Raw genomic sequence first — 12,790 nt, 5'->3', positions numbered from 1 at the left:
TTGAGTTTAAAGCCTTTTTAGTGTTTTTTTTTTTTCATTTTTAGAAAAAGGTTTGTCTTTTGCCTAGTTTCTTATTCAGATATTGTATATGGCTTTGATCCATGAAAGTGCTTTGTATGTGGGATTCTGAGGTGTAGGAATGGTTCACATGTGGAATCTGGTGTTCTAATGTGTGGGTTCAAAGTCTAATGTGTAGGAGTGCTTCGTGCGTATAATCTGATGTATAGGAACACATTGTATCTGGAATTGGATATGTAGAAGGGCATCTTATGTGAAATTGATAATACAGACTGAGGATTCTTTGTCTTAGATCTTTAAAGCCCAAAAGTGTTTTGAATTTTGGATACTTTCAGAATTTGAAGTATTTGTACATACTTGATAAGATTATCTTGAGTGTAGACCCTAAAAATAAGCATAAAATTCACTTATTATAATTTATATTATGCTGTCTTAAGTAGTGTAAGAATTACTTTTATTGTAGTGTGTACAGTGACCAATCTTTTTTTTTTTAATTAGTTCTAGTTAGGGAACAAGGTTGTTTCACATGTAAGTCCCTTCTCCCTCTCCCTCCCCTCACCCCCATTCCTCCTCCCCCACCCCAGTCTACCTCCCCACCCCATCCACCCACCACTCCCCTGGCAGGGTAGGGCCCTCAATGGGGACTCTGCAAAGTCCACCAAATCTTCCTGTGCTGGTCCTGGGCACTTCTCCATGTGTCCAGGGCCAGAGTGTAACCCTTACAGTGACCAATTTGGAGTTTCCATTGAGCCTCCTAAAACACTTTGGGTTTCATAGTGTTATAGATTCTTGATTTTCCAGTCAGTTGAGAGATCAGTTGCCATCCTTCATCTTCCTTTTTGTTTACACTGTGTTGAGATTAACCCTGTTGTACTTTTTGCAGCTTACTAAGGCTCATCGGCAAGGACACATGGTCAAAGTGGATTGGTTGGACAGATTAACATTTAGAGAGATAGAAATGATAAATGAGGTGAGTTGTTTTCTTTCTTATATCAGAGTATATTCCGCAGATTCCTAAGTTAACATTTACAAAGAAAATTGGTTGCCAGCTATTTGGCAAATAAGTAAGCCCTTGCTTCATAGTTCTAAGATTTACAGTAATAAGCAACAAACCTGGCCTCTTAAAGTTAATGGAACTTGGACCATTAGCAGCGACTACCTGTCCTATGTGAAGGCTCAGTGCCTCGTGTGTGTTTCACTCATGTTGTTTGTGTGCCTGTCATTGTTTGGTGAGTGCTGCAGCAATACCGTCCCCTCTCTGAAGTCACCACATAGCATCTTTAGAAGTGTGCTCTCCAGCCCACACCTCTGTTGCATTAGCTACTTACTGGATGTTGGACCCTCAGTAAAGTCTCCAGTGTACATAGTTTACTTTTCCTTGACCTTGTATATTGGGCCAATATAAATATCTAATTAAAAGATGGCTTCAGAGAGTCTTTTAAAAATTATATATGAGTATTTTATATATTTGTTTTAAGAATACCATATGTTTGATATAAGAACTTGTATCTAGAGAATGGGAACAACTTTATGAATCAGATTCTGAAAGGAGAATGTCAGTGATCATGATAATGACAGCTGTAATGTACACGTTACATGACTTAATTCTTGTGACACCTCCAAGGATTCTCAGCAGTAGAGAAAGAGAGGGGGAGAAAGATGGTGGAGTTTGAGTGTGAGGGACTACTATTCTTGTTTTAAATGAACCTGGGAGTACTTGACATTTATCTTGATTGTGTAATTGAGATCCTTTCTAATTGTATTTATATGTTCTCAACACAGATTATTAGAAGAGTTAACTTTTGTACTTTTTGTAATAGTGCAGTTAAAAAAATAGTTCATTCAAACCATGTATGTTTTCTTCCATGTCTGTGCTTTGTGTGTAGAAATGTAGCATTGGGCTTACTTTTCTGCCTTTGCCATGCTGCCCTTCCTGTCTGCTTTTCACTAGACAGTAGACTATACTTCATGGAAATGAACAATTTAAGTGATTTGGTGTGTGCCTGCTTTTGGTCTGTGCACCATGTGCATGTAGTGCCGGCTGAGGCCAGCAGAGGGAGTCAGATCCCCTTCTAGCTGGAGTTACAAATGGTTGCTATCCAATTTACATGTGCTGGGAATTGAACCCTGGTGCTGTAGCAGAGAAGTTGGGTCTCTTAACCATTGAACCATCTCTCCCCTAAGTAACCTGTTTATACATTGTCATTCTATGTAATGGATCTAAAGACATCTGTAAAAATGTTTTGGGAAGATTAGTCAAATCATTTTGCTTTATTTATGTTTTTGAGAATGCATATATGCAAATATGCAGATATATAGAGAGATAGAGAGAATGAATCTATTTTTTGTTCATGTTGAGAGAAGTATCTTTCAGTATACATACAGTGTTGATAAAAGTTGTTAGTGACAAGTTACCTTAGGGACATTCAGAAATTGTGAACATTTTATAAAAATTACTTAAGCCTCCTATCTTTTGTTAAGAGCTTAGAAAAGAAAACAAAGTTTCCAGGTGTGGGTGGCCCACGCCTTTAATCCCAGCACTGGGAGGCAGAGGCAGGCAGATTTCTGTGAGTTCGAGGCCAGCCTGGTCTCCAGAGCGAGTGCCAGGATAAGCTCCAAAGCTACACAGAGAAACCCTGTCTCGAAAAACAAAACAAAACAAAAAAAAAACAAAACAAAACAAAAAACAAAGCAAGTTTACTAATTCCTGGAGTGGGTTGATTATGTAGTATAAAGGTGAAGTTTCTGAAAATTGTTACAAGTCCAAATTGTCATCGTTATTTTTGAATTAAAATAAAATAGTTCTTAACATACGTTCGAGTTTTAAAATCATAAAATCCAAAGTGCTGATTAAACTCTGTGTTTTATTAAGTTTGGAGATGGGCCGGGCGTTGGTGGCGCATGCCTTTAATCCCAGCACTCGGGAGGCAGAGGCAGGCGGATCTCTGAGTTCGAGGCCAGCCTGGTCTCCAGAGCGAGTGCCAGGATAGGCTACAAAGCTACAAAGAGAAATCCTGTCTCGGGGGGGAAAAAAAAAAAAAAAAAAGTTTGGAGATGGTCTGCTGAGTAAAGTACTCTTCTAGATAAAACAGTAATTCCATAGGCACTATCACATATAAATAACAGTGCAAGTTGCATTTTAGGTAGTAGTTGATTGATTCATACATTGCCAAGTTGTGGTGAAATGTTACTTAAGAAGTGTTGAAAATGATCATCTATGTGTATTTCTTCTTTTTTAGAGTGAGAAACGAAGCTCTAATTTCATGTACTTGATGGTTGAGTTTCGCTGTGTCAAGTGTGATGATAAGGAGTATGGTATTGTGTACTATGAAAAGGTATTTTCCTTGGAACTTTTAAGCTTTCTAGCATCAAGCGCCTGGGTGCAGATGACTGTTCTCCTGCTGAGACTCAGGGTTTGGTGGCAGGAGAGCAGTCAAGAGCTTCTTGCAGCAGCTGCTTCTGCACAGACAAGCTTACCACATAGCTGCAGCCCACTTGGCTCATGCAGTTCTGGGTCACAGAATTTAATAAGTATGCAAGTGATTAAGACTTTCTGAATAATTGTTCTGCAAGATGGTGAGCATGACACTAAAGTAATAGCTTTTATCCATTTGCACAATAAAGTAGGAAATAATAATGTTTCATTGGCAAGATATTGAACATTCAGATGTCAGTTATTTAACCTGTAAGTAATATTTTGGAACTATGTATGTGCCTCTGCTTATGGAAACCTTCATTGACATGTGTTTATGTAGTTTACTCAAAGGTTGGAGACAGTGTTTCTACTAGACTGAAATAATGGTTGTATGTTTTTTTGTGTTTATTCATTACAAAAAAGAAATAGCCCAGTGTTTAGGATGTAGCTATCTCAAATTATTTGCTTTAAATTCATGTTGAAGGGATTTCCTTTAAATGCTACAGAAATACTTATATACATAAATGAATACTTATAGATTTATATGTATACTTATTTAGGTATGTATACTTATATACCTAAATATATACTTATATACTTTTATGTATACTTATATCCTTGTGTGTATAGTTTGAAACTTTATAAAGTAGAGTTTCTTTCATTGCTATGGAAATAGAGTTTAAATCAGTTAAATGAGAACAGAATTCTTGTATGTGACATGAGAGATAAACACATGTAGCACACAATACAGTTTATGCATGACACTTTGTTCATTAGAAGTTGTAAATTATATTTGCATATTAGTGTCATTTGTTGACACTGCCTCCAGTTACTTCATGTTTATACATTTTGAAGATGGTTACTTGGAAGATTTTCATAAGAAAGGATTTGGGTTTACAGTGTTACCTTTATCATTACTTTGTGATCCTTCTCTAGATAATGATCTTACTTTTTCCCTTCATAATTTGTTCTTTTCAGTTTGGTAAAGCATTAGGATAATTTGACTTATTTCAGCCTTTTATATATGAGAAAGACTAGGAAGGATGGAAATGAAGGTCATTTAATATCATATATTAGTGTATTAGAAAATATTCAAAAAGAAAGGAAAAAGTTATTGTGCAAAATTTTCAACAATGTATTTTAAAATTACTTTCTATTTTGTGCTATACATGTTTATTAAAGTCATACTGCTGCTCGAATAGGGCTTCTATGTGAAGAACCTGCTAATTGGGTGATACTTTCAAAGACTGAGAGGGTCTTTTGAAAGGCAGCTTAAACAACAGATGGGATAATAACAGAATAGAATTAGAATTTTCAATTTGACAGGTTACTGCTTCTAGGTAGTTGCTTGTGAATTAATGCCTGTCTGCCCATCCTGTCATATTTCCACTTAGTGTGAGGATTGCTGGGCCAGTGCATCACCATCTAATGGAAACAGACGTTCTTGTCACCTGTCTTCTGTGACAGATAGCCTTAGTGAAGATTACCTGTCACAGTTGGGCTGATAAATGTGTTTTCTGGTGTTGTGACCAAGAACAGGCCTGTTAAACAACAGCCATGGGAATTTGTTGTTTCCTTTAAGACTCAATTACTGAAGGGAAGTCGTGGTACTTCTTTAGTCCCTCCTGACTTCCTTGCATATATGTAAAATTGAGAGCGTGCTAATCTCTGGAAATAGCAAAAACGTAGCACTAGTAGTGACTACAGTTAGCCTATTGCAGTACATTTGCTAGAGGCATGTAAATATGCTGAGTTCTATTTAAAACAAAAGCTCATTCCTTAAGAATGGTGACATCAACCAGATAAGACAGATACATGTCAAGAATTAGTGCTGTACTCTTGCACTGTGATGGCTTGTGTTGTCCCCTGAGATGCCGTGTTGCTGCTGTCTGGTTGTCCAGAAACGTAACCCATGCTTGAGTCCTTGAGTAAGCCCTGGTGCTGACACCTGAACTGATTTAAGTTAAAAAAACTGGGGTTTTTTCTTGTCCATTGCCATAATAAACCAAGTTTTGAAATTGTAGCCACAAATGATATGAAACAATTTGTTTCCAGATTTTCTTCTAACAATAACTTTTTTATTTTTTCTAAAATGTTTTATTAGTGATAGAGATTAAAAATAAATATGGAATTTAAAGAAAACAAGGGTACATGGAACAGTGATGTTTTAAAGATAGAATTTGAATATATTACCATTTTATAATATGTCCACTTCTCATTTGAGTGAAATCTCTCCTTTTTATCTTTTAAACCCTGTACTATATTCTAGGATGGTGATGAATCATCTCCAATTTTAACAAGTTTTGAGTTAGTGAAAGTTCCTGATCCTCAAATGTCTATGGTAAGCTATTGTACAAGGCTTTTAAGAACATATTTTCCTCTAGAATGAACACAACTTAAAGCCATGTAATATATTTTGAAATAGTAATACATTTATCTCCGTTATTCAGACAAGGTTTGTATTAAGTGCACTTCAGCTGATAGTAATGAAATTCAAATGGGATGCTCATAAGGAACGATGACATCCTAAAAGTAAGGTCTGACAGATGGAAGACTGAGCAACCACTTTATTTAAATTGTGAAGAGCTGGTAGATGGGGTTGTTGAGTAAGTGTTACATGGTCCAAGTTTGCTTTTCCTATGATTAACACAGGACCAGTAGCAACTTGAGGAAGAAAGAATTTATTTGACTTACACGCTGTAGTTTCCATTATCAAAGGAAGCTAATGCAGGAAGTGGAGGCAGGAACTGAAGTAGAGACCATGAAGGAATGCTCTGGCTTTCTTATATCACCCAGGACTACCTGCCTAGGAGTGGCACTATGCACAGTCTGTTGGGCCTTCCTACGTCCATCATTAATTAAAAAATGCTCTACAGGCTTGCCTACAAGCCTGTCTGATGGGGACATTTTCTCAGCTGAGGTTCCCCTTCCTAGATGGCACATGCTTCTGTCAAATTGACAAAAAACAACCCAAACAGCACAGTCATGGAAAGGTGAACAGCCCTAAGTAAGATCAGTTGATTAATGTTTTGTGAAGATTGACTTATAAGATTGTTACAGCTACCAGATCTACTGGGCAAAAGGCTTATGCAAAAAGATGTTAAAGGCAAAGACAAAGGATTCAGAATTAAAAATTAGTAAAAGGAGAAGGTTAATAAAAATGTGTTTTTAATAAAGTAAAAATCAAAAACATCCTGTTTTCTTTACCTGTGTTCCTGTTAAGTACATATAGTACATATAGTAAGTACATATAGTATCTATTTGTTGTTTTTCAGGGCAAGGTGTTAGAATTAAAGGCATGCACCACCACTCAGCTGTAGGTAAATTTCAGTGGTTCCGTAGATAGCATTAATAATATAGTTGATGAGTTTGGCGTTGTGTCAAGCAGTTAGCAGCAGATGAGTGCATTCAAGCAACAGGATCACTGTCTGTACCCTCAGTTATAGAGTGATATTTTACAGATGTTGAGTGGCTGGTAGGTTCTGTCTGGTGGTGGTAGAAGTGGGGTGGCTTCTGCATATTGTGCTGCTGGAGCTGGACTCATGCATAGTTTCCCAGTCTTGTAGTGGGTCTATGGGACTGGAGTGGACTGCTGAAGCTTGTTTGTAAGGTTTACGTTCTCTTTATAGCTACCTAATTTATTTATAGGAGAATTTAGTGGAAAGCAAACACCACAAGCTTGCTCGGAGTTTAAGAAGTGGACCATCTGACCATGATCTCAAACCCAATGCTGCCACAAGAGACCAGCTAAATGTAAGAGAATTTCCAGACTATATGAACACAACTAAATGAACATTTTGTTATAGCCAGCATTACACGTTATTTCGAAGTTTGATGAATTAAGTAACTTCATGACTTCAACAGCTTCATGTTGTCTGCAGAGTGCTCTTTCTTTAAGTCATTCAGGGCTTTCAGTAATTCTGTCACTGTGGAGACTTACTAGAAAATGGTAAATATTTTCAGAGTTTAGCGTTCTTTGAAATGATCCCTGGGGTGTTCCTTAAGAAGGCTGGTATGTAAGCACACAGGATTATGTGTTGATTTGACAAGAGGAAGATTCATTTTGTTTCCACTGATTCTATGGTAAAGGGCATTGCCACTTTGGCCTCCTTGCTCTCTAGTTTAATTAAATATGCTCTGAAATCTTGTGTCCATATGGAGCATGGTTGTCTGTCCCTTCCTCATATGTCCTAATAACTTCCATTTGGATAGATGCCTCCGCACATTTTTGCCTTAGGTGTCTCTGTGTGCCTTCCAGGCTCGTGTAATAATTATGTTCCAGAAATGTTGTAGGATCCTGACGGGTGTCCTTTGGTGGTGGGGGAAAGTAGACGTGACACCAATAACACAGGCATTGGGAACAAGTTGAAACAACAAGCTCAGTTTATTCCAGGAAGGGGTAAGCCTTATATACTCCTCAGCCCTGCCCCAAGGGAGGAGATCCATTGAGCCAGCATCGGCTGAGGTGATGTGGTCGCTGTCCATAGGTCCATGTGATCTCTCGTCTGCTATTGTCAAGAACCAGGCAGGCTGTCAGGAAATGTCTACTGCACATGCTCTAGACCAGCTGCTGTCAGGTCCATTGACGCTTAGTTTTCCCACACAGAAATATTCAGCAAATGAAAACATGAAATGAAATGTAAATACATATTAAGTGTATGTTTGATAAATGTAGTTCTTTATCTTTTGTTTTAGATTATTGTGAGTTATCCACCAACCAAGCAGCTCACATATGAAGAACAAGATCTTGTTTGGAAATTTAGATATTATCTTACTAATCAAGAAAAAGTAAGTTCCTTGAATAGTTTATGTATTATATTTACCTATAGACATTTTTACTAATGATCAAGAGAAAGTAAAACTACACTAAAAATGCAGCTGTGGTCAAGCAAACATGCTACACAGCATTGCATTTGCTACACCAGTGTTTAAAAACATAGTAAAAGGTGGACACAGAGGCACACATTTCCCCGTATTAACTCCTAGAAAATGTCCGAATAAACTTGGCAGGTGGAATTGGGTTCCGTTTCTGCCTCTGCTATTTGTTTACATGAGACAGGAAAGGATGGCAAACTTTATTTCTACTTGTTCTAATGGAGCCAGCTTTTCATCATAGATGAGATGGCACAGTACCTGTTCCATAGCATGCACAGAGTAAATCCTAACTCCTTCCTTTCTTATCCTCTTTGCCTCTGCATTCCTTGGTGATTAGGAATGCAGTTATACTGGTTAAAAAAAGAAAAAGAAAGCTTATAATTTCTGAAGATAATGGGGCTAGAGGAAGAATGTGAGGAATGTATCTTGTAATATGGAAGTTGAATTAGTAGAGTGTCAGACAGCTGGTTTGCACAATAGAGGTGTAGAGGTGAGGTGAGAACTGGCTAATTGGTAAGGAAACCGGAGGGTTGGGGTTTCTGGAGGGAGAATGGTGATGAATTGCCAGGTCTAGGCCCTAGTCTGAATTCCTAATGTTGTGTCTAAAGCATTAACACTGAGCAGCTTTTTAACTGTAGGACAGTTGTTTGCTGTATTGAAGCTTTGGCTTCCTGTACTTAAGATGGGATGATTCCATGATAATGATTTGGTGTCTCTTGTGTCTCTTTAAGTATTCTATCTTAATTTGAGGGTCAAAGATTAATTCTTTTAAAAAATAGATTTATTTTATTTTATGTGTATGAATGTTTGACCTGCATGAATGTATGTGCACCACTTGCTTTCTTAAACAGCTGATGGATGCTAGCGACCTTTAAATTCAGGACAAATCCACCATGTGTGTTGTAAATCACTGTCACACAGATAAAGATCTATTACAGAGCCATGAAGGTATACAGACATGCTGCTTCTTGAGATGTTCATGTTTATGATTTAGAAGGGAAGGGTTCAGTGAAGATCCAGAGACTAGAACATGGAAGATTTGCAGCAGGGTTTTTGCATCCATTGGGGGCATAGCAGAGATGCATTAGGAAAGCTTTGCATCTCATGGCAGAGAATGAATCATGGTGTGCTCTCCTTGCTTTAGTTCATTTGTCTAAGGTAAAAGTAAAAATGAAGTTAGGATCATATTTAGCTCCTCAGCTTTTCCTCTCTTTACTTTATTGATGGCGTGAGTCTAGCCTGTTATCCTTTATATGTAGGAAAAGGGGAGGGGATTTTATGTTACTCAAGCTTGGAGGCCTGTTCTTCCTCCGCAGCAGCATGTGGCTTGTGATTCTATATTCTGTAGGGCTTGAGTTAGTTGCACCATGCTGTGCCAACTGAAGAGTCACAGAATGTTCAAAATAAGTTGATTTGAGGCCATTAAGGGTTAGGTCTGATAGTCCGAGAAAAGGAAATGTAACCAGAAAAGCAGAATGAGGAGGTGGTTTTTGGGAGTCTGTGTGTGTGTGTGTGTGTGTGTGTGTGTGTGTGTGTGTGTTGGTGGTGTTGTCTGTGTATATGCAGGGAGTTGAATATGCATGTACAGTTAAAGTCAGGTGTCTTCTTCCTTGATTGTTCTCCATTTTATTTTTTGACAGAGGTCTGTCTGTTAACCTGCAGTTTACCCATTTGGCTAGGGTGGCTGACCACTGAGCCACTCTGTCATCACCTCCTATACTAAATTTTCATGCCTGTGGACCTGGCACTTCTGGGAGAACTGAGTAGAGTTTTATTGCAATAGGATTTTAAAGTATTACAGCTATCTTTCTTTAAGGGCTAATCTGGAGATGATAAATTAATTAGTAACAGAATGAGTAGGGCTATGCATTCTACCAGGAGTGTTTCCAGGAGACCTGGCTGTAGGGTTTACCTTGAGGACAACAGGAGTGGGCCTTTCTGAATTGAGCATGTGTTGATTGTGCAGTCAGGAATGACATCTGCAGGGCAGCCACATGCAAACATGGAATAGTCAAAGAAATAAGCTTCTAGAAAGATGCAGCCGTCCACCACACAGATTGTGGCTGGTTCTGTACCTAACTGTCCTGGTGTTTGGATTTTATTGTTTTGTTTGTTTTAATTGCATGTCCTGGTTTCTGTTTCATATTTCTTTGAGAGTACATAGCAAAGCTAAGGAACCAACCCTGATCACATAGTGAGTAAGGTCAGTTGTGGGACTTTCACCATGGCTTGTGTGGATTTCTTGTGTCATGCTGCTGATATTGTAAAGCTAAGATTTGTTTCCAGGACATGTTAAAGTTCATGGTATTTACCTCAACTATTTCCTTGTTTTGGGGCCACAAAAACAAATTTAAAAACTTATTTTGCCCTGCAATGTTTTTTATCCTGGAAACTATAATGTTATAAGGAAGTTGTTTTTCTGTTCTGTGTCCTGCATTGCTGCTCTAGGACCAGGACCCTTCTTTGTACAGATTCCCCTGTCAAGGTCAAGTAGATCTCTGCCTTTACCTTTCACCTGGCTGTAAGATATGGCTCCTAACTGTCAAACCTTCTCTGGTTCTAGGCTTTGACAAAGTTCTTGAAGTGTGTTAATTGGGACCTACCCCAGGAGGCCAAGCAGGCCCTGGAACTTCTGGGAAAGTGGAAGCCTATGGATGTGGAGGATTCCTTGGAGCTACTTTCCTCACATTACACCAACCCAACAGTGAGGCGTTATGCTGTGGCCCGCTTGCGGCAGGCCGATGATGAGGTACATTCTGTTCATTACCCCTGCTTGACTGGCTGACACATATATTCAAAAGGTGTCTAGTTTAAGACGAGTCACAAGTAACAGACTCTTACATGTGTGTGTGTGTGTGGGGGGGGGCCTGGAGAAGAGAGTTACTAAGGGAAAATATATACATTTAGATATACTAGTGAGGTTTCCAGAAGTATTTCAAGTACTTCTGCAATGGCTGCTGTGAGACGAAAACTGAACAGAATTCCAGGTCTGTTACATGATGGGGCCATCTCCCAGGGCTTTCCATTGGCACCAGAGATTGTTAGTCAGAAAGGGCATTTAATGGAATCCTTGGGAGATGTCCTGAGCATGGAGTTTCCGTTCCCATGGAGGTTTAGGAGCAGCATGATCCTCTCTGTAGACACATTCTTTGTGCTCTCGTTTTTGTATCCTGGGCACTTCCTTACATTGTCATGATTAATGAAACCATTGGCCATTGGTAACTTGCAGATCTAACTTCTATAATCTTTAGAATAACCATTTTAAAACCTTCATAGGAATCTTAATCTTAAGTTGAAGTAAGAGATGATTGACAGCTTTATGAAGTTCAGCCTTTTTGTATGGCAGTGTGAATTTTTATGCATGTCTGTTATAAAGTCCTATGTATTTTTTAAATTAAATGTATCATCTGACAGTTATGTTGTAACTATTACAAAATATTCACTCTTGAAAACTCTTGGTCCCCAGACTGATAGCTGGGAAACCAGCATGGGACTGGTCCAGACCCCCTGAATGTGGGTGTCAGTGAGGAGACCTTGGAAATCTATGGGGCCTCTTGTAGTGGATCAGTACTTAATTGCTACCATAGGAATGAACTTTAGGAGCCCATCCCACATGGAGGGATACTCCCTGAGCCTAGACACAAGGAGGTTGGCCTAGTCCTATCCCAAAGAATATGACAGACATTGAAGACCCCCTATGGAATGCCTCACCTTACCTGGGGAGCAGAAAGGGTATGGAATGAGTAGGGTGTTAGTTGGGGGTGGGTGGTGGAGAGGGACTCTTTTCTCATTGTATTAGGTGAAATAGAAAGCTGTCATTGTATTCATTGTACAGTGTTTGGTTTTTGGTCACCTCGGTGTCCCTCTCTCTGGTTCTTATGCATGCTTCTTGAGCTCTCACATTTCCTAGGTGTAGGATGATACCAGAAAAGCTACATCGAGTTTTCAAGTCTGTGTTGCTCTCCTCTCATTGCAGCTAAGCACAAATAATGTATATCTTTGCATTGTTTTTATTGTTATGAGTGCCTTTAGTATCTTGCTGTCTGAAGTTTCATTGTAGTTTTATTCAAATATTACTTTGCTTAGAATGGTTCATTTATGTATGCTTGTGGTTTGAGTATGTATGCTTGTGTTTTGAGTGAGTATGCTTGTGTTTTGAGTGTATGTTTATATTAGGAAAGACTCTTGATACAGTCACCTTTGGCACTTGCTCCTGTCATGACAAACTGCATTGTGATATATTTTCCTAAGACTTTACCACTCATACAATCATAAAGTAAATCTCTTAATATGTGTATGAATTTTATTTTTGTTTTTCAAGACAGGGTTACTCTGTGTAGCTTTGTAGGCCAGGCTGGCCTCGAACTCACAGAGATCCGCCTGCTTCTGCCTCCTGAATGCTGGAATTAAAGGTGTGCACCACCATGGCCTGGCTATGAATTTAATTTTTTAATAATTCTATTTAGGAATTTTGAGAGTTTT

At 38.6% G+C, this 12,790-nt stretch overlaps 1 protein-coding gene across 1 annotated transcript in view; it reads left to right on the top strand.

Annotated features, from left to right (window-relative positions):
• The window catches only part of Pik3c3 (phosphatidylinositol 3-kinase catalytic subunit type 3), an 88,929-nt gene that overhangs the window by 21,474 nt on the left and 54,665 nt on the right, over positions 1 to 12,790 (top strand). The window contains exons 5-10 of the mRNA XM_027400644.2: positions 902 to 988; positions 3,258 to 3,353; positions 5,703 to 5,774; positions 7,082 to 7,186; positions 8,129 to 8,221; positions 10,872 to 11,057. Of these exons, the coding sequence (XP_027256445.1) occupies positions 902 to 988; positions 3,258 to 3,353; positions 5,703 to 5,774; positions 7,082 to 7,186; positions 8,129 to 8,221; positions 10,872 to 11,057 (639 nt within the window). The remainder of the gene's footprint in view (positions 1 to 901; positions 989 to 3,257; positions 3,354 to 5,702; positions 5,775 to 7,081; positions 7,187 to 8,128; positions 8,222 to 10,871; positions 11,058 to 12,790) is intronic.

This window comes from Cricetulus griseus, chromosome 2 (assembly GCF_003668045.3).
Source record: "Cricetulus griseus strain 17A/GY chromosome 2, alternate assembly CriGri-PICRH-1.0, whole genome shotgun sequence".
Lineage (NCBI taxonomy): Eukaryota > Metazoa > Chordata > Mammalia > Rodentia > Cricetidae > Cricetulus > Cricetulus griseus.
Note: the sequence above shows the minus strand (reverse complement) of the source record. Positions and strands in the feature narration are given on the sequence as shown.